General features: G+C 40.4%; 1 protein-coding gene across 5 annotated transcripts; it reads left to right on the top strand.

Annotated features, from left to right (window-relative positions):
• The first annotated feature begins 8,466 nt into the window (after nucleotides 1-8,466).
• On the top strand, nucleotides 8,467-20,795 carry pax8 (paired box 8). 5 transcript variants are annotated; one of them, XM_051413236.1, is made up of 12 exons: nucleotides 8,467-8,589; nucleotides 11,184-11,344; nucleotides 14,412-14,553; nucleotides 14,740-14,937; nucleotides 15,110-15,186; nucleotides 15,406-15,531; nucleotides 16,101-16,276; nucleotides 16,516-16,636; nucleotides 16,843-17,082; nucleotides 17,536-17,637; nucleotides 18,869-18,958; nucleotides 19,821-20,795. In XM_051413236.1, the coding sequence occupies exons 2-12, from the start codon at nucleotides 11,323-11,325 to the stop codon at nucleotides 19,886-19,888; spliced, it is 1,362 nt and encodes a 453-aa protein (XP_051269196.1). In that variant the 5' UTR covers nucleotides 8,467-8,589; nucleotides 11,184-11,322; the 3' UTR covers nucleotides 19,889-20,795. The 5 variants fall into 5 exon arrangements, with proteins under 5 accessions (XP_051269196.1, XP_051269195.1, XP_051269198.1 ...); XM_051413235.1 differs by having other exon boundaries at nucleotides 14,388-14,553; XM_051413238.1 differs by lacking the exon at nucleotides 11,184-11,344.
• The last annotated feature ends 1,482 nt before the right edge of the window (nucleotides 20,796-22,277 follow it).

Raw genomic sequence — 22,277 nt, 5'->3', positions numbered from 1 at the left:
TGTGTGTGTGTGTGTGTGTGTGTGTGTGTGTGTGTGTGTGTGTGTGTGTGTGTGTGTGTTTGTGAATACATGCCTGCGTTTTTGTGAATACTGTATGTGTGAGTGTTTATCTGTGCACGTGAAATGCATGCATGCTGTTTTGATCAGAGCTTCCTGTAAATGTGAAATGCACGATGAAAGAAATCAGACGTAAATAGAAATGATAGGAGGAAGTAGAGTAGTTTAGGAAAGTGAGATGGGAGAAAGCAGTGTGTGTGTGTGTGTGTGTGTGAGAGAGAGAGAGAGAGAGAGAGAGAGAGAGAGAGAGAGGGCTTCCCTCTTCCTCCAGTCACCCTCCTTCACCTAACGTCTGTGATAATTTATCACTCCTCCTAGCTTGGCTGACAAACTATTTGCAGGAAAATGAGTTTTTCCGCCACGGATTTGTCCTCTGGGAATAGAAAGGGGAGCTGCTGTGTTTTTATTCCATCACGCACACACACAAACACACACACACACACACACACACACACACACACATACAGATATATGGTTGTTGACTTGCATGCACAAGCACTCACACACTGACGCACACACATAGATTGAGGTCTTCAGTATTTATTGGGGGGAGGGGGAGGTGGTTAAGATAAATGAGGTAAATTAATAGAGTCACTGAGGGAAAAGATCTGCTTCCGCACCAGCAGATCTGCAACTGACACACACAAGAGATGAGCACATATACACCACCACCACCACCACCACCACCCCCTCCCCACACACACACACACACACACTCCCCCATTCACTCTCTCTATTCCTCCCTCCTTCACCTGCCAGGCCATCCCTCCCTCTCTCACTTTGCTCTCCAGTCCTCCTGATCCCTCGTTTGCCCTCCCACAGATGACAAATGTAACACTCAGACAAACAGCGATCAGGGCCATACAGCATAATGTCAGCTTAGATCAACACCGGGACAAAAGCAAATATCACAGCATCAACACTGCATTACAAGCACTCTGCTGCCTGTGTGTGCGTGTGTGTGAATGCGTGTGTGCCGTTATTACGGCGGCTGGCCCGGGTCACTGGATCCCAATCTCACTTTCAACCTCATCAGCCAGGCTATTGACAATGTGCTTGACGGAGAATTACACGACAGTAAAGGCCTAATTACATTGCTATTACCCTGGGCTGTCCATAATCGTCAAACACGACGCATCAGTGGGACATCACAGCAGTAAATCTGCAGGCGCTCTCTCTGTCTCTCTTAATGCCTGTTACCATTACAGTGTTAACATTTCTTTCCACTTTATCGTCTGCTGACAGCAGAGACAGCCAAATATACTGGAGTCAGTCACACTTGCATTATATCAGTCTAATAAATATGAAATTGACTGTATTGAAATATATGGTTTGCAGGGGTAGCCGCATGCATTCTTTTATTATTTTATCCCTATGTGTATCATGACAGGAAAAAGTGTCCATTAAAACAAGACAGAGAATACAACCATACTGCCACTACAATGCTAAATCCTATTATTTTGGCTGTCCATGGGTTTTCTGTGTTATAGCTTTAGCTTTGTTTTTGCTTGTCAGATATTTCCATGTGAAATTTCAGCAATAGATTACAATAAATAACCCTGTAACCGACTCTATCTGGGATTTATTACAAATGAATGAAAGCTGCCCTTCAGTTGTCACAGGCCAAACTTAAGCTGGAAACAGTTACAACAGCCACCGTAGCGACTATACATGAGGCTGCACAGATACGCTTTGAGCTCATTGCTAACATCAGCATGCTAACATTCTCCCAATAGCAGTGTTAACATGCTGATGTGTAGCAGATAGTTGTCAACTATCTTAGTTTGGATGGATTACATTTGCTAATAAGCTCTAAACACAAAGTACAGCTGAGGCCGATGGGAATGCCTTTAGTTTTGCAGGTATTTGGTCATAAAGCAAAGTATTGGACAAATTTTAATTTTGACTTGATGATGCTGCTCGATGAAAAATCAGGTGATCACCAATGTGATTACAAGTCATCCTGAGGGGGACATTCATCCTGGTTTGTAGCAAATGTAATAGCAGTCCCTTCTTTATTAAGACATTTCACTTAAAATCAAATATGAACCTCAGAGGATCTCCAAAGTCATATTGGGTTCATTGTCTGAGTAAAAACATGTTATGTCAATTAACAAATATTTTAGTTTATTTCAGTCTGGACAAAAATGGTGGATCAACCGACTGACCGGCCGACTGGATCTACATTCTACTGAAGAAACTGTTGACAGCAAGGCCACTCAGGGTAAGTGAGGAAATATGTTTGTGTGACCCTTTAAATTCAGTCTATTCTAAAATTTCGTTTTTTTCTCAAAGACAATTATGCATGGCAATATCTTGCTCTTGTGTAAAGTGGCCCTAACATGTCTTCTTCCGAGTCTCTTTAGTAAGTTAATTGGTAGCTGAGAGCAACAAGACAACTAATCCAGAAGACGACACAAAGTGTTTTGGTTTTTCTCGCTGACATTCACTCAGCCTGCTAACAGAGTTGTGCTTTGATATTTTCTGCATTACAGCCGCATACTGCTCTCTGGATAATGAGGCTCTTTCACTATCCATTTGATTAACTCTGTGGCCGGCGTGTCTCCACTTGCAAGAGGAGCACCTGACTTCCCATGAGGACCCACACCCCTCAAAACATTACAGCCAATTGCCAACTTTGTGATGCCCGTCTCCGTGGAGACCGACACTGACCGACAGGCATGAAGACAAGGTCCACTCTGATGGACCTCTCTGATCTTCAAAGTCTACTGCAATTACTAGTGTGTGTCGGTGGGGGTGCATGTGTTGTGGCCTGTATCACCCACATTGAATTCATTCATATAAATCATTCAGCTACTGAGGGCACATTTGGCAAAATTCTTACACTTTAACACTATTTTAGGAGGAGTTAAATGCAAAATGAAGTGAGGGAGAGCAACAGGAACAGATTAAAAATGTGTCCGATTGAAGATTATCTGACCACCAGTCCAAATTACATGTGGGCTAAACACAACTAAACACTGCTCACAGGCCAAGCCCCTCTGTTACTAATGGCCATTACTGCCTGTATGCCATTGTGGGCCTCACAATAGCAATCACGCTGGGATTTTGTGTGGAGCTTGCTGGCAACAGTTATTAGCCCCCCAAAAAAAAACTTAAAGGGGGAGCAGTCAAGAGAAGAACAAGAAGATTTGGGGTCCCCGTCAGCAGGAGGGACGGGGGGAGGACAGGGTGTGGGGTCAGAGGGCAACACCAAAGCGGAAATGGGAGGCACAGGGGGAACAATGGACGGGGCTGGACTAAGACAGACAAAGCTGGAGGGAGGGTGGACAGTGCACAAAACACAGGAAGATGAGGAGAAAAAGATGAGGGGACAGAATGGAGGGGAGCCAAAACAGATGGTAAAGGCTGGTCGGAGAGAAAGGGGCGGCACTGAAAGGATGAAGAGGTGGGGGCTGGAAAGCTATTGGCGACACATGCATCATGACAGTAACAGCGAGGAAGAACACCTAAAACATGACTGAATCCCATATGGAAACAAACAGACAGCACCATAGACCACTTATATACGGATGTTTGCAGCCATACAAAACTCCTCATATCCACGGCATCTGTACTATGTGGATTAAACTCTTTTTTAAAGATGATATGTTGTGTCCACGGGCGGTTCTAGAGAGGTGTGCCACCATCTAAAAAAGTCCTGGTTGTCCCAACCGCCACCCCAGCTTGGTGTCAAATGCTGTCAAATTAAACACTTTAATTTAGATTAATTAATGAAAATAACATATATAAATTATAAATTAATTTAAAGGTCTAGTGTGTAAGATTTAGTGGAATCGTAGTTGCAGATTGCACCTTCCTCGCTTCACCCTCCCCTTACAGAGGAGAAACTAGCCCTATCTAGAGCCAGTTTGTCTTTTCTGGGCTACTGTAGAAACATGGCGGTCCAACGTGGCGGCCTCCACAGAAGGTGACCTGTGGCGTCTGTAAATAAAAATGGCTCATTATAATGTTTCTTTCTGTTTGATTCTTATTGTCAGGTGATTATACACTAATGAAAACATACCTATGAGTATTGTGTTCCATTTCTGACCATAGATATTCCCAAATTTTACACACTGGCCCTTTAATGATCGGTTATGGTCACGTTTTAGGCAAAGTTATGGCTTAAAAAATGTTTATAAAACAATCAGTTGAACAATTTATTGATCTCTAAAGCCACTTTTAGATATTTCTATTAAATGCTTAACTAATGTGCAACAATAATGTGAGGTTTTGAGTTAAAATATGTTCATTTGGGAGCTTTTCCAAGCAAATCTTGATAAATGTGATTGTTTGCAATTAAATCAGCATATTTCTGCGACCCCTTACAGTCTCCATGCCACCCTCTTGCCAATATTCCTCCAGTTCCGCCCCTGGTTGTCTTCTGTGGTTCTCAGAAACCCTTTTAACAGAGAGCACCATATTTTATTTAACCCACATTTAAAATCTAAACACAGGAAAAAAAAAAAAAAAAAAAAAAACTATAACTATAACTGGCCTTCTCCTCGTGTACTGCAAAAACATGTAATTATTCCCCGTGTGAGTGTCAGTGTGGGAAACCCTCTTAAGCAAGAACGGGGCGGAAAAAATAGGTTTCAGCAGTTGTGAGCTGAGGAAATCATCGCCCTAATGGGATCATCAATAGTGAGGTGTTTCTCCAGCTATTATGACCTAATTATGTGGCTCATCTCGACTCGCTGACCACAAAGAGACGTGCGCTCACTCGACTACATTTATAAAAGTTGTCATTAAGCGGGTGGTTTTTTTTTTTTTTTTTTTGCTTTTTTTTCCCCGGGAAGCGTTCATCTTCACTGGGAGCGCGCAGAGGAGGCGAGAGGCGACGTGTCTCTGTCCGCGGGGGCGCGCACCGCGAGTCAGACAGTCACACCTCTGAGTGAGTTTGAGTGAGGGATGAAAGATGAATATAATATTTATTTAGACTTTATTTAGACTTTATTCCTTATGTTTTCAGCCTATTATCCCACTTGTTGGACTGTCTCTGGTGTTTTATTTTGACCTATAACGTTTAGTGGGATTATAATATCCCTGATAGAAGATATTAGACGTGCAGAATTAGCCTGTTAATAACGTTATTTTGTCTTTTTGTCAAAATACTGATAAATAATGATATGTCAGATGAAACCACTGGATTTTATTTGGAAAATTTGGTGGTTTCCAGATTATTTTTTTTGCTGAATGGCACTAGTTTAACTTTGAGGCAGCTCAGTTTAAAGTGTAGAAATATTCCTATATAGGCTACATTAAAATAGCTGTGCATGTTTCCTTATCTGTGCAGTCGGAAGTGTTTGCCCTGACCTTTTACCCCCACCTCTTGTTGCCACCTGTCGCCGCAGGTTACTCTGCTTTTCTTTTTCTTTTTGCGGAGACACAAACTTTGCTCGAGGAAGTAAATCCGGAGATACACCCGTCAACAAGACACACCCGGACACAGAAAGAAAGAAAGGAAACAATCGTTTAATAATGAGGCCTCACTTTGAGCGTTTAGTTATAGAGCTTGTTATTACTGTAACATCCAAGAGGGAGCAATCTCAGTTGTTCTCGGCAGTTTTCACCTTTTTTTAATAGATAGATAGATAGATAGATAGATAGATAGATAGATAGATAATAGATAGATAGATAGATAGATAGATAGACATACTTTATTGATCCCAAGCTGAAAAATTGCAAATCTCTTACAAATACAGTTTATTAACAGTTTGACACAAAGTCAGCAGCACATTTAAGAGGAAAAATATTAAAAGAATTTATGAAGTGTCTTTTATGAAACTTTCTCTCATAATTTAAATACATTGGAATATTTATGAAAAACGTTTATTGTGGATTGTACCCTATTATCAACATATTAAATGTAAAATAAAACATATTTTAGCAAAGCAGTTTTCTACTTTGAAATTTTAAAATATATATATATTTCGAGCATTTGTTCCTTTCTCCCAGCAGAAAGTCTATTAAAACATACAAGAAGAAATGGACAAAATCAGGAGTTTATAAAGACAAACAGCCTCATTGGGAAGTTCATATTTACAGTGGGATTGTTTTTTTATGAAACTTTTAATACTATATCAGTGTTGAATCAGGACACGGGAGGCTGTCAGGCCTGTAGTGTTTTTGTTTAGTTTAAAAAGAAAGATTTTAATACCTGTGAAGCCAAGAATACTAATAATTTGAACGAAAATGTATTCCTTTTGTCTTCTTGGATTTCTGAGTGTGTCACTGCAGTCCAAACAGAGAATCTGCTTAATGATCAACTCTTTATTCCTCTCACTGGATGTCTCAGGAGCGAATTGGTGACATTTAAGACGTTTTTCTGCGGTCTAAATAATCCTAAATGATATTTGACAGCATCATGTCAGTGCAGCCCCCATATGAAAACGGCTTGATATGAAGCTTGAGGAAAAACACGGAGATGCTTCTGGGATATTTTCTAAACATTTATGCGTTATGAGAGTCCGGATTTAGGGCGTGTAAGACTCCTGCCCTTTGGCAAGGAGGACCTATATAATTAAGCGCTATTTTAATTCACAGTATCATCGTGATAGATACCAATCTATGAGTTTTAATCCCTTGTTAAACTCTCTTTAACCTTCTGCCACTTCTCCCTCCAGGCACTTGTCATTTTCTCTGCGCTCTGGTCACTTTACAGAGGACTGTCTCTGTTTCCAGCTAATGTTATGATTCCCTTTAGTCTCTTTGGCTGTTTTATTTATTTAAAAACAGTCGCCCCATTGTCCTGCAGCGGCACTGATGTAGTGGAATGAAGGACTTCAATCACAAACTGACGAGATAAGGATTAAACCCGAATTGTGGTCCTCCTTTCTTGTAGTAAACCTGTCGTGAAACTGAAATATATATACAATACATGCTATATATATAAAACTATAATTACTATTTTTTGCAGATCAACTGTTACCACTGTTAAATTGTATATTAAAATTCTAATTTCTCATGAGAAGTAGATAAATTCCCCTAGAAGGAAAAAAAAAGGCTCCATATGGCTGAATAAACCTGCTTTTATATGAGACAGACGACACGGTGCCATGGATCTCTGTCATTAGAGGTGTTGTGTTTGTTTTACAGGCTCGTGAGAACAACATTAACAACGTTTTAACTCAGGGGGATCCTGACACCCTGGTGTGACATCACGCGTAAAGGAGCCCTGTTTCACGCAGGGCGCAGAAAGTAAAACCAAGAGGCTTCAAGTCGTTTGTATGCGCGCAAGAGCCGCTGCAAAAAAAAAAGCACAGAAATCTACTCCAATAGTGACACATTCACATCTTCTCAGGCAGACATAGAAATGTATACAACTCAAGGACAAAATATGAGGTGAGATAGCTGTTTTTTTACCCCTTTATTTTACGTTATCTGGCGGATCGAGGCAGAGAAGCTCATCCTCTGTCGTGCTTTAATCTCATTTAACTTCCCAGATGAATTTCAAGAAGAAAAGAGCAATATGAGCTATAGTGGTTTAACTATAATAGCTCCAAAAAAATGTGATCCATCGAATTTTTTAGGCTATATTATTATTTTTTAGGCTACAACATGAAGCTACAGTGCCATTAGACTCCAAACCAGTCTAATTTTACCAAACAAAGCACCCAGAGGTGTAGCTGGGCCAGAAGAAAACCAGTCACCTGACTTGAGATTTAGTTATTTCCTTATTCCAGGTGTTTTGGCTTATTTGAGCAAAAGACAGAGGAGGAGTAAATATATTTACTTTTTTTACAGGACAAATAAATTCACGGATAATAAATGAAACATAGAGATTTATAACGGACATGTATAATCTGGGAAACAATAATAACTCGGCGATAAAGATCACACTGTGTAGGTCAAATCTGCTCTCACACCTTCAGTGATCTACTTCAATCTCCTTTCTATTTCCCACCAGAGTGTTTAGCAAAAAGTTTAGCAGCGTGTTTGAGGGTCAGTGATTCACCTTTCGCGCTAGATTTCCGGTCTGTTCCTCAGTCAGGTGTGTAGTCTACCTGTCAGAGAGAAACTGTGACTGATTGCAGCAAATCAGCCACTAAATTGTGTGTGAACGCGGCGCACAGACCGTCGGGATCGGACCCGCATGCCTTTACGCACGCAGTCTAATTAAAGCGGCGCTGTCGCTGGAGGTGAATGGAAACAAGCCGTCTCCTTGACAAGTGTTTCCGTACAGTCACTCAGTGACATGCCATCAAAACACAGGGTCAGTTATCCTGTCTTTTTTTTCTTTTTTTTTTTTTTCTAGTTTGAAGGGGGGGTGCTTTCTCTTCTCTTTTCCATAAAACCACACCTCCTCCTTCCTCTTCCCTCCTCCTCCTCCAATGGCTGCAGGGCTCCGTCCTCTGCGCAGCCCCGGTTGGATAAAACCTGGCCGAGTGTTGGCAGCGCACAACACAACACAACACCACAGCAGCCCCGGACACACACCGTGTTACACTATCAGAGTCCCGTCATTTGGATAATATCAGAATCTCTGCTCGGGGGACGTTTTTGTATTTACAGCTGCGTCGTTGAAAGGTAAGCCCTCTTCATTCCGACCCCTGAGGTTGTGTTATTATTTGATGTGTGCATATCGGGAACAATTAGCCTAATAATACGCAGTCCTGCGAGGTGGAAAACGAAACAGAGGAGACTTAAATCATCCACAGAAAAAAGACGGTGGAGACACTACTGGAGGCTTAATGTCGCTCTGATTTGGTGACACAGACATATGAGGCAGAATAATGAGAGCTGGTTATTGAGATGAGGGTGTAAAGGATGTGACCACCAGGTTCAGGTAAGCGTAAAGTTTGTGGAGGAGCAGTAATAATGATCATCAAAGAGTCGTCATTGCGCAAAAAGAGCTGGACAGTTGAGATGAATCGCAGGTTGTGTTTTCATTTTCACCGATGCAGCTTCACGTGTGGTCCCAAAAATGAACCTTTGTGCTTGGGTCCGAATTACAGGCTATATATAAGCTGTAGTTTTGATTTACTAAAATATTATGTAGGAAAATTAAACACTGTGAAATTACAAAAAGAAGTGAAAAAACATGTGAGAATCAGAAAATGCTGTAACTAATTAATAAGTCATTAATGGTGTATACCAACATAATTAATGGAGAGCCGAAATAAATAATTCATCTTTAGAATTAAAGCTCTGGACATAAACGATATATATATAATAATTTTACTTCACAAGATAAAATGAGAGACTGTGAACATGAGTTGTTGATTGTTGGAAAATAAACTACACATGCCTGTAAACACCGAGGATAAGAACTAAAGTCCTGCACGAATGCATTGTTCAAAAAGAATATTAATAATTAAAACTGTTGTTGTAAACTAAAAATTAACATTTTAAAGTCTATATAGTTACAATATACTCATCAAGAGCCATACAATTATATATTAAAGTAATGGAAATGTAAAAAAGTTACTTTGTTTCCTCTCCTGCCTTGTTTTTCATGTCCCAAAAAATAAACCTCAACGCAGTCAATCAATAGTTATTTAAAAAATGACTGAGAATTGTTTTGTTTTAATAAATACATAATTTTGCAAAAAAAAAAAAATATTTCAAGAAGTCAAATTATTTGACCTGGCATTTAGAAATTTGTACTTTTTAAATATTATTCTAACCATGTGCTTTTATGTTTCTATCAATATTGATATCATACATTGATATGGTTTAAAATGTTATACATTATTATACATAGGTTTAGGAGACAACTTGGAAACGGTCGTGTTACAATAAGAATAAAAATAAAACACACACATTCAACAAAAAGTTGAAATTAAATTGTACCTTACACTACGTTTTCAACTCCCTGTATTAGTGCCAATTCAATTAATCCACATACAAACATTCAAAATGTAACTAAACCTGGTGATAGGATTCATTTCTAGTAGCAACAGTGTAAAATGTTATTAAACCAGCATAAGTTTGGGTCAAACGGGTCTGAACTTATGTTGTCAATCATCACATCTTACAGGTATCTAACAGTGTGTGACAGGCTGCTAATTATTTGGTTAATTTTAACGTGTCCACCCAGCAGGACACGACAACACCTGACAGCTTCAATGACAGTTAAACACAGTGAAATGAATCATTTTTGTGTAATTTTCCCACAGTTTTTCCCCACAGTGTTACTTTTTCTAAAAACCAAACATCACATTATCCCACTAATTGCAGTCCTGTCTCTGAGTCTGAAGCTGCTGCCACTGTCTTATTTTACACAATGTATCACACGTCTCACTCTTATTGCTGTGAACTTCATGGAGCTCAAGTTCATCCAGCAGAGTGGAGAAGTAGCAGCAGCTGAGCAGATGGAGCCTGTAAACAAGGCTTACATATGGACAACTGCCAGCGACCACATTTACAACACATTTGGTGTCTTTTACTTAAGAGCTGAGATCCTAATTATATTTGTCTCATCTCTAAAACTCAATCTGTGTTGCTTCTCAGGTCTTTTTAATTTCATTCCTGTTCTTACAAAAAAAGTGCTTTATTTTATGTTTCACCTGATACATCATGATTGCACTCATGATATCTAATTACGGTTACTTTTGTTTGTTTTCATTTATTAGTTATTTATGGTAAAATAGTCTGTATTTTTTACCACAGTCCTGAATATTGATTTTATCTCCTCAAACTTTTTCCACTCACACAAAATCTACTTTACATTTTACTCCTCAAATCTTCTGTTCAAGACCCAAAATAAAATATGTACTTTCAGGTTATAATGATTATAAAGTGATTAATGAACCCAGTCAATCCTAATTACAAAGCGGTTAATGAAGGCAAATTTTATGTATAACCAAAGCAGCCATCTGTGTTGGCCGAAGGGGAAGAAGTTCTCTCATGTTTTACAAATACTGATTATTAAATCATAGTATTTCTACTCAAATACAGACACACAGGCCTGTTCTGTATACAGTTAAATGATCTCTTCTGCCGTCCACAGCCTGTCTCACTGATAAACAGACCTGTGCAGGTGATCTGAAGACAGTATTTTAAGCTGTAGAGACACACAGTGAGCAACTGTGAACACCAGCTGAGTATTTGTTCTGTACGAGCTCAGAGGCGTCACATATGACAAACAGCCAGTTTCATAAACCCCTGTTCTCCTGCAGCAAGCGGTCCACACTGTGCTCAGGAGCACACTCATGCCAGACGAGGCAGGACGGGGAGTAAAAACACTTTAACTGGGACAGCGTGGAGGAGGCGAGTGTCACGTTCAGCTGGTGGAGCAAGGACCAAAAACTCAGGGATATGTCCAGCCACACTGGAAGAGGTAAATACACAACACAAGCTGAAGCTTCACAGCGACTGAACAGGTTAGCTGAACACATCTGGCATTTCCTGTCATTATAAGTCTTTATTAAGACGATTCTTAACATCCACTTCTCCATCTTTATGTCCCCTCTCTGGGAAAAAAAAGAATCCCCTGATAATTTATTATTCATAAGCAGTAGTCATAAACATTTATTTCATGTTTTATAACACACATGTTTATCAATGTATTTGTCAGCATCGCTACCTCCTTAAGTTAAGGCAGAATAAATATATAATAAATAGCAATATAGTAAAATACAGTTGCAATAATATAAATATTCACAGGATAAGTTATGATTATTGACTAATAAACACTTGCACACAATCTCCTTATATGTGTTCACAACTGCTTTATAGTGTGTTATAAACCATTTATTAAATGTTTACATACTGTTTATAAATGCTAAATAGGGGTTACTTAAAGTTAAGTGTTGGCTATCAGCTTGTTCCAGCTCCACCATCATCCTTTTACACACACTAATCTAAAATTTGGCATATTTCATATCTTTGGAAACTTTCCACACTAGAATTTAAATTTAAAGTTCTGTGGGATTGAACAGAGGTCAGTCACATTCAGCCAAATATTAAATATTTAAAAAAAAACATCATTTGAGGGCCTAGATTGGGATGTAGAGAGGTGTCTTGCTGTGTCTGCTCATCGCGATTCCTGAAGGAGGGAATTGTTATTTTCCTCTGCTTGTTGTGCGGGATATTAAGGAAGTTAATTGGATGGCAGTTAAAGCTGTCAAATATAAATTTAGAACAATCCTCCCCTGGTCAGAGCCACTTCAGCTGGGTCAATCACAGAGCAGCAGGAGGCTAACGGCGTGGTCTGTCTGTCTATCTATCTATCTATCTATCTATCTATCTGAAGTGTTTTTTCGTAATGAATTCACGCTTTGTTTTTTGGGGTGTGCACGCGGTGTCTGTGCACCCTGCGCGCACATGTGTGCGTGCTCACCGCCCCCCGGGTCTGCTCCGCTTTAATATCCTGCAGGTTGATGAAGCTTGGCGGGGAGATTTTTTTCCACACTCCGCTGGCAGCGTTAATAGAGGCTCCCCTCCCTCCCCCTCCTCCCCCTCCCCTCCCTGCCTCCCCCGGCCTCGTCCGGCTGTTTGATGTGGAAATGAAAGCTGGGAAAAGGCTAAGAAAGAGAAGTGTCTCAATGGGTTAAATTAAAAGCAATGGTGTTCTTGCAGAGTCACCACCGTGCAGTCTATAGAGAAGATAGCGGAGGCTGCTGGTTCAACCGCAGTGAGTGCTTTGTCTGTTGGTGTTTACCGGGAAAAACATGTTTTCTTTATGGGGTTTAAAGCTTATTTTGCAGCTTTTCACTATTAGATCAATGTGCGTGCACTATGTTATGTTACAACTGTAATATAGTTTATATTTATGAAAATCAAATATATTGACAGTGTCGGTTTTTATTACTCACATTATTTTCAGTGTGTATGAATTCACTCAAATCAACATGGCATTAGCACGAATGAATTAACAGCTTCATATGCATTAAAATGTTATTAATAATATATAATAGAAAGTATAATAATAAGTTTGTCTAAAAAGGAATAATATTGCAGGATACTGGAGTAACTTATTATCTTGTTGCATGTTTACTGTATGTATACATAAATACAAAAAATAAATATATTCCTGAGGAAATATAGTGTTTAATGTGAATAATAATAATAATAATAATAATAATAATAATAATAATAATAAACATTATTTATATATTTCAAACAAAAAGATGCACAGCTTGTTTCACTAAAAATGAAAAAATACACAGGAAAGACACAAGACAGACAATATAAAATAGTATTTTTCATTCATCATTTACATTTTTATGGACTTTAAATTTAGTTTTCTATATATAGTGTGTTCAAATGAGGAGTGTTTTCTACTAAATTACATTTCCAAGCATAAAATAACAACAGTCACCTTCACTGAAGCCCACTGAGACTCCAGCTACAGCAATCAAAACAAATCAGAGGCTTATAAATGAGAATAGTGAGAATAAGCCAGCAGGTATTATTCATAAGGAGGTGATTATAGCCTGTAAGTAATCAAACAATCATCCATTTAAAAGTATGAGCTTTGCTGTTGGGTTAAATTAACTCTGGGCTGTAATTCAACAATCTCATTAAATATTATATCTTTTTACTATGATTTCAGTTTCATTCTGAATGTTTAAGTTTACACTCGATCAGTAAGTGTCATGTGGAAATGACAGTGTGACGAAAACAGACTTTATTACCAATTCTCCTTAAATCTCTCCTTCTCAAATACATGTAAATACATCAACTCTGAAACATGAAAGTCACAATATTCTCCATTACTCACAGCCGTCGTATTTGTTTCTTCTCGCTGCTCACGTCGTCTCCTCTGTCCTCGACTTGTTTAATGTAAAACTTCATTACACTCCTGACAACACCGGCGCCGCCACAGTTTATCAATATGTCTTGTCAGTTTCCAGGGACAACATAATATCTTTAGTTACTTTACTGTACTGTAATATTTCCTTAAGCTTCTTTCTCTTATATGCTTTTTTTTTTTGACAGCTACTTTTTCATTATGACTTGCAACATTAAATGAGTTAATGACTTAAACATGCATTTCATTTCAAATAGACAGAAACTTTTGTCAGAGAGTGTCTATGTCTGAGCAGTGCAGGAGTAGAATATGTGTGTGTGTGTGTGTGTGTGTGTGTGTGTGTGTGTGTGTGTGTGTGTGTGTGTGTGTGTGTGTGTGTGTGTGCGTAATTTATCCATTATCAATGAATTTGGAGATCATTTTGACCATGGGTGCAGCTTTTAGAGATCTACTTCTTGGTTTAGTTTCACTGCTTAAAATACTGTCTACATTGAGGTCAGTTTTGGGTTTGCAGTGTCCCCAAAAGTGTCTGTGTCCAGGTGAGTATGACTTTAAAAGTAGTGCTGTGATGTTCACACGTCTCAAGTTCCATGACATTTATGAGTGTTCATCCCCCCTCCTCCCCCAGGTCATGGGGGTCTTAACCAACTAGGTGGAATGTTTGTTAATGGACGCCCGCTTCCGGAGGTGATCCGGCAACGCATTGTGGACATGGCCCACCAGGGGGTTCGGCCCTGTGACATCTCCCGGCAGCTCCGAGTCAGCCACGGCTGCGTCAGCAAGATCCTGGGACGGTGAGCACATCAGCAAGCGCCTTACTCAACTTCCTGTTACTGTTAATCAGCCTGTTCTTTGACCTCTGAAAGCCTGTTTACTTATCCGGGGACACTTTGGTGATGTGTTTGTGAACCTTTACTGGCTTTACTCCAGTACACACAGTCATCCATAACACCTTCCTCCTTTTCAATCCTTTCGTCCAGTTACTACGAGACAGGCAGCATCAAGCCAGGCGTGATCGGTGGCTCCAAGCCCAAGGTGGCCACCCCGAAGGTTGTGGATAAAATCGCAGAGTACAAAAGGCAAAATCCCACCATGTTCGCCTGGGAGATCAGGGACAGGCTGCTGGCTGAGGGAGTGTGTGACAGCGACACGGTGCCCAGCGTGAGCTCCATTAATAGGTGACAAACTGAATTATGAATGAAATCGTGTTAGAGGTACAAATTTGCCCCCTGTTGCTCGGGTTTAGATATCTGACTGCATATACCTGAACTTTCCTTCTCTACATCTCTTAAAATTGATATGCTAATCATCAGAGTGTTTAATGTTAAATTATTATTTTTTTTGTTTCAGAATAATAAGAACGAAGGTCCAGCAGCCGTTCAATCTGCCTCTGGATGGAAAAGGCCTGAGTCCAGGACAGACCTTAAGTGAGTCTTGCACACAGGCACTATTATGGCTATATCTCCATCCATATCACCAAGCATTATCATGTGATGGTTAAGGATTAAGGTTAAAGATTAAAGAGTGTGCTTATTGTTGTTTAGGATTAAGCTCCTGACCTTGGGGGTGACAGGACCAGTGAGATGTACAGTATAATTTCCGCCCTGTGTCTCAAATCTGTCTGTCTGTCTTTGTCTCTCTTTCAGTCCCCAGTTCGGCAGTCACTCCTCCTGAGTCTCCACAGTCAGACTCTCTGGGCTCCACCTACTCCATCAGTGGTTTGTTGGGTATCCCCCAACCCAGCGCCGAGGGCAAGAGGAGCCACGATGACAGTAAGAATTAGATCAAATGACTGAGAAACCACACACTGGCATCATTTCGTTTTATTGTCGCATGGAAGGAAGCCCATCAGACGTGTAATTTTCTGTTAGTTTTGGAGCAACTTACTGAAGGAATTTCCAAATACAAGCACTTACATTCAGCCACTTTTCTCAGGTTAATGTTTAGTTTCTGACTAGATTTGTCGCATAAAGCAGAGTCGGTATCCTGCCTGAAGTCATCCACTCGCAAATATCATGTCTTGAAAAGCTGAAAAACACTTAAAATTTCTTTATTTAATAACTCATTTGACCTTTATTTTACCTGATATTAATTAAGAACAAGCTTTTCTGTCACAAGGGAGAATAAGCCAAGAGGCATCAAACAAAGTGCAATGAAGTGTTTAATAAAAACTCTGTACAGTTGAATTCAAAATACTTAATTCGTCCCTTAAAGGGCAAATTGAGGCATGCTGGTGTCCCAACACCCTGTTTCCTATATTGTCCTCTTGCATGAAAGTGAACCACATTATGTTTGGTCATAATGTCGGAATGAGAGTTAAACTATCATCTGTGTTTCTCAGGTGATCAGGAGAGTTGTCGGCACAGTGTGGACTCTCAGGGCAGTGGAGGGGTCCCGAGGAAACAGATGAGACTGGATCACTTCTCCGCAGCCACGCAACATCTGGACTGTGGGTTCGACCGTCACCACTATCCCCCGGACTCATTCGGCTCGGCCTCCAGCAGCAAGACAGAGCAGGTAAAAACAAGTCTTATGTTCAATATGCACTCAGAAAGTACTTGTAAGGAGCTTAAACAGTTCCAAAGTGAACACAGGCATTTGTAGATATACTTTCTTTTTTAGTGTTATTAGATTTCTTTCTCCACAATAAAAAAAAAATACAATTCTGCCTTTGTTTTTTTACTTTAACACATGCATATTTGCTCCTTCTCATACACACTTTACACCAATAGCTAATCCCTGTTCATCATCACCAGACTTTGTACCCGCTGTCCCTCATCAATGGCAGCCTAGACGAGGCCAAGACCAGCCTCTCAACATCCAGCTCCGCCATTGGACGCAACCTGGCAGCGCACCAGAGCTACACCATGGTGACTGGTGAGGCTCTTAATGTTAGATGTTGCCCTTTGACCCGCTTGCTGACTGTTACCACACACCGCGGTGCACCGTGTGCTGAAGCCACTCATTCTCTGTTTGTTTTTGACATTTCACTCATTCTGAGTTTGTAGTTCCACTCGTCATGTTCACCATTTGTTTTGATTTTCCCACCCGCCCGCCTTCCCCACTGGCTGTTTCCACCTCAGAGCCCCTACAGTCCCTGCCGCTCTGTCTAAAACAGGAAATGTCCCCAGAAGTGACCAGCACAAGCCCCTCCCCAAACATGGCAGCGTCCAACCTGGCATTTGTGGAGCTGCAGGCGCTGCAGAAGCCCATTTCAGTCAGCAGCAGCTGCAGCAACTCCAACCATTTCCCAAACGCCTTCAACTCATTCTCCCATCATGCACCAGTGTACGGGCAGTTCAGCAGTCAGTCTATCATCTCAGGTAATGCAGGCACCCATCTCATTCATGTTCACGCTCACATTTGTGCTCTGCAACTTCTGGTAGGGGGAAATATGTGTAAGGCTGCAACTAACAAGTTTATCATTAGTTTATTATTTATTTATTAAACTGCTGAGTATTTGATTCATAGTTTGGTTTATAAATTGTCAGAAAATTGTGAAAAACATTTCAGTAAATCCTTCCTTGAACTCAGTTTACCATCATACAAGGAAAATACTTCCGTCCAATTAGCTGAAACCAGTGCATTGCTGCCATTTCTTCTTTAAAAAAATGTTTTTTAAAATAGTTTTATATGCATGTTCTGATGATTCAGTGTATTTTCTCTACAGCAAAAACACACCTTAAACCAGAACATCTTTATAGCTGTAACAAACATAAAATAGTTAAAACTTCCATCTTGATGTTAAAGGTGTGTGCTTTGGTGTGTGTTTTTAGGGCGTGACATGGTAAGCTCCACCCTGCCAGGCTACCCACCTCACATCCCCTCCCCTGCCCAGTCAGGATACTCCTCTTCTGCCATCACAGGCATGGTAGCAGGTAAGGTTTTACCTTTGTTTTGTTTTTCTACCTACAATTTGAATGAAGAATTAGGTAGAACATAAAAAGCAAATGGCGCCAAATGAGCCCGGCAGGTAAAAAGAAAGTGGAGGGAGGGCGATGACGGCGGGAAGAGAAAGAGAGGAAGAGATGGAGGCTTGTAGATTAACAGGAAGACCGGCTGAGTCAATGAGTAGACTTGCCAGGGTGGTGAACTGTGTGTGTGTGTGTGTGTGTGTGTGTGTGTGTGTGTGTGTGTGTGTGTGTGTGTGTGTGTGTGTGTGCGGGTGCACATGGGCCCAGGGGGTACAGGGAGCAGGCTGGGGGTTCCGCCCTGCTGCCCACACCCCCCACCCAGACACCTCTGACCACACATCGCCATGGGAACCAGGGGGCCCAGGAGGGAGATGCAGGGTGGGCGGAGGGGGTGTAAAGTCTGGGTATGAGCGAAGAGGAGTAGGTCTTTGTGGTGTATGTGTGTGGGTGTGTGTATGTGCATCTTTGTGTGGGTCTCGGTGCGTGTGTGTGTGTGTGTGTGTGTCTACGTCAGGATGCCTGCATACAACCACAGAAAGAGTGTGTGAGAGTGTGTGTGTGTGTGTGATGTGCCTTTTTTTATTTGAAGTCTGCCCTCCGAAGCGCGAAATGAGAGGGTCTGATTTATTATTTTTCTGGTGGGCTCGCTGTGAGGAAGCGTTGCTACACAATTACTGAGTGAAAGGGGGGGTTAGGACAGGAGGAGGAGGTGGGGAGCTCAGGGATTCATTCCAGCCAACATAATTACCAATTAGATATTGGAATGTTAAAAAAAGAGAAAAGAAAGAAAGAGGAGTGCCAGAGAGGCTAAAGCAGGAAGTGTAGGACGGAGAGGGAAGCAGGAGGAGGAGGAGGAGGGCATTTCAGAGGGCAGAGGCTGAACGATGCAAGGGGCCGAGCGCTGAGGAGAAGAGGGCGTAGAGGCTAGCTGCATGCACGCACCACTGGGCCAAGGGATTTTACCCTCAGCCATCCACCTGCACCACAGATTAATGGTTTACAGGCTGCACTAACTGTTGGTGAATTATGAGCTAAGGCTGTGCAGATGCTGGCACAAACCCACACACACAAACAACCCGGCTCTATGGAGCTCTTGGCAACGTCTCAGTTTTTGCCTTTTCATAATGAATGTTTCCTTTGTTGTATCGATGTGTTTTTATGTGGATGTGAGTGTCTGATGAAGTTTTTCTTGTAGCAGGTGCAGACTACTCGGGTCAGACCTACAGCCATTCGCCCTACACCTCCTACAGTGAAGCCTGGAGGTTCACCAACTCCAGCATACTGGGTGAGTAAGGACACACGGACAGAGGTACTAGATGTACTCATGTTTCTGCACTCAGCAAATTACCTCTGAATATATTTAGATTTGAGTTAATAATTGTAACATCCCCCCCATATTTCACATTTGTTTGGTCCAAGATAAAACAATACTAAAAGGCAAACAAAGCAGGGAGATGATAACTAAATTTACAATCAAATTTAAATTCCTTTTACAGATTTTTAAAGGAAATATGAAGACATCTCTGTTCATACATAACTACTTTTAAATGTACATTTATTCATGTGGCAGGCACTTTTGTCCAAAGCAACATACTAATGAGTTACAATCCAAGTCACAACAGATCAAGGAGAAGCCCTCAGGTGTCAGTTCAACGTCACATGTACACGTGTGTCTTGTAGTCTGAGATAATAATTGTAAGATCACCACTTTATGTAGATATAGAGATACAATTAAAATCTGGGGTTCAAAATTATACAAACAAAAATGCAAGAAACGTAAAATAAAAACTTTAAAGAGAATGTATACAACCATGTTTTTGCTCCGGTAATGTCGACTAAAACATTGGCGTGTATCAGCCTAGAAGGTCTTTGTCAGAAGTACAGAGGCATTAGGGGATATCACCTCCACTGCATCACCAGTCAACCTGGTTAGAGAAGGAAAGTCCTGCATTTCCTTTATCTTTGTATTCCTTAAAAGTCATGGGGGGGGGGTTAAGACCTGATCCAGTGGCAGGACAAACAGTCCAAGCTGCTCAGACTTTCAGCTCAACCATCTGCTGTAAAACCTTGGATAAGATGGATAAAGAAAAGTCTGATCCACCACCTTGCACTTCTAAAGGCCCCTCCATCTGTGTCTCCCCCCGCAGGCTCACCCTATTACTACAGCTCGGCCTCCCGCACCGCTCCACCGTCTGCAGCCTACGACCACCTCTAGTCCCTGCTGCATGAGAACTTCACATCAGCTGACACATCTGATCACGGACCAAGGCACAAAAGTCAAAAACCTGGATGTGAACTTGAGACTCTGCTGATGAACCAGCAACACATTTGTTTATACATCCTACCGCACCCACTCATATGTTATTTATTTTGTCATTACTGATACCATCGCCCAGGGTAACTCATGCACATTAACACCTTGCTCCTCCCAGAGGCCTGTTTCCAGAGGCCCCGGCCGGACATCTCACATCGAGGTGCATATCTTCAGTATCCGAAGCTCTTCAACGCTGTTTTTGGCCAAAGACTTTCTTTCTCGCACATCTGCAACTTGACCGCACTGACCCAGTGACTTACAGATATGCAACTCCTTTATACTGAACTATGCCTGCTTTTGTTTACAAAAAATGCTTTTTTGTCCTGTCATGTCACAAATTAATTCCTTTTTCCTGAACCCTGTGTCTGCTTGCAAATTCATCCCGTGACTTTGTTTTCACTGTAAATTCTGATTTTAAGAGCTTTTTCTGTAGTGAAAATAGACTAAAAAGGTGACACATTCAATCACAATTACAACAAAATGCCCACATATGCCCCTCGAAGACAATTAATGTATTTGTCTAGCAATATGTACATATTGTAAATGATGGATTACTTATGGGGAAGTGATGCAATTTTACTCAGAGAATGACTGATGAGGGAGGGGGATGACGGTGATTTGGCTACTAAAACCAACAAGGCTTGAAATACATTTGTTTTGCGTCAAATAAATTTAGTTTGTTGTCATGCTGATGTTCTGATGTTTGGTAAGAACTGTGACTATTTTTTCTTATACTGTTATTAATATTATTGCAGATGTAAATAATGAATTTCTAAAGAATTATTTTAATTAAAGCATGACAAATTTACCCTGTTGTTACTGTTGTCTTTTTAAAAGATGCTTCTGGTTTTATGTTGAACAAATTATGTGTTTTCTGATTTATTCTTTGTAAAGCTCACAGAAGTAATATTTTGATAAGTTAATGCGTATTTAAAGTATTATAGTTGTGTTATTCAAGAATAACCATTTGATTTTAAATATCTACTTATATTATTATCATTATTATTATTATTATTTATAGTAATAGTTGAGTACTTACACGCTAAAACTCACCTGCATATCCTGAAATGCTGCATATATTCTTTTTTTTTGTAACTCTCAGCATTTTAAAAGGACAAAAGCAATGATCCTGCAAACACGCGCATCTGTTTAATTTCTTTTTTTATTTTCTGCATCATGTAGTTTTATTTGCAATTATTTCGTCCCTCTTTGCGGCCTCATAATTGCGGCGCGTTAACGATGCCACGGTTCGGCGGTGCCGCGGCCCACCTGGTGCCGCCGCGTGGGATGGCGCGAGGATGATGGAGGAGAGGGAGGCCGCGCGCGCGCTCCACGGGAAACTGGGGAGTTGAGGCGCGCGCTCAGACACGTTGCACGTAATTTGCAGCTGCCGCGGTGTTACCTGCGTGCGCTGCGGGCGCGAGGCAGTGCCAGTTTAGACTTTTATTGGTTTTAAAGTTAGAAAACGAACAAATTACATGAAAATAACGTTGACAAAAAGCCCAAAGCGGGTCATTATCTCCACCTAAATCATATAAAACAGTATTCACACGGTAAAAGATACACATATTAAACATTTTACTATATATTAGTTTACCAGTACGTACGTGGTTTCTTAATATGAATATAGGCTAATAGTTCAATATATATAGGCCATATATAAGTCCATTGTGTGACTGTTCTGGAGCTTTTACCCATAGCACACTTGAAATTGTATAAATGTAATGTATTAATAATAAATGTATATAGATTAACAGTAAATTATATAATATCTATTTATAATATGGTAAATTTAAGTAAAAATATACCAATATTTAAAAAAAAAAAAAAAGTTTTACACCAGTAATTAAATTTTTGTTTATTTAGTTTTATTTATTTACTTTTACTTTTGTTCTGGTTAACTTGGGCCTTCTTATTTACTCCCTGGGTTTACATTTTTGACTAGCTAAAAACACACAGTAGCCTATATATGTTTTTTTTTGTTCTTTTTCTTTAATTAAGCTATATCTACATCTACTTCAGGATGTCTAGAGAGACACAAACGTGCGCTTGAACCTGCTTTGGTTTCAGAGCTGAGGTTTTATCATCTTTTGTGGAGGCGGCTGTTTAGTCTCATTAGACCACTGCAACCTCTGCTGTAATTTCCAGTTCACAAACTTCTGTGTGGTTCGTGGCCTAATTCACCATTAAAGAAACCCTCAAACCTAATTACATAACTCTTGAATCAGACTGTATGAAGGCTTTTGTCTGACTTCTGAGACAATCACTTAAAGTCCTCAATATCAGTTCA

This window comes from Dicentrarchus labrax, unplaced genomic scaffold (genome assembly GCF_905237075.1).
Source record: "Dicentrarchus labrax unplaced genomic scaffold, dlabrax2021, whole genome shotgun sequence".
Lineage (NCBI taxonomy): Eukaryota > Metazoa > Chordata > Actinopteri > Moronidae > Dicentrarchus > Dicentrarchus labrax.
The sequence above is the reverse complement of the archived record's forward strand: the minus strand, read 5'-3'. Positions and strand labels throughout refer to the sequence as shown.

What these genes read in the sequence shown, in the direction of transcription:
- pax8 (XM_051413235.1), top strand. Translation starts at nt 11,323, where the DNA reads ATGTCCAGCCACACTGGAAGAG. An exon ending in GAGTCCAGGACAGACCTTAA is followed by an intron (nt 15,187 to 15,405) that starts GTGAGTCTTGCA and finishes TCTCTCTTTCAG; the next exon opens with TCCCCAGTTCGGCAGTCACT. An exon ending in CATCACAGGCATGGTAGCAG is followed by an intron (nt 17,638 to 18,868) that starts GTAAGGTTTTAC and finishes TTTTTCTTGTAG; the next exon opens with CAGGTGCAGACTACTCGGGT.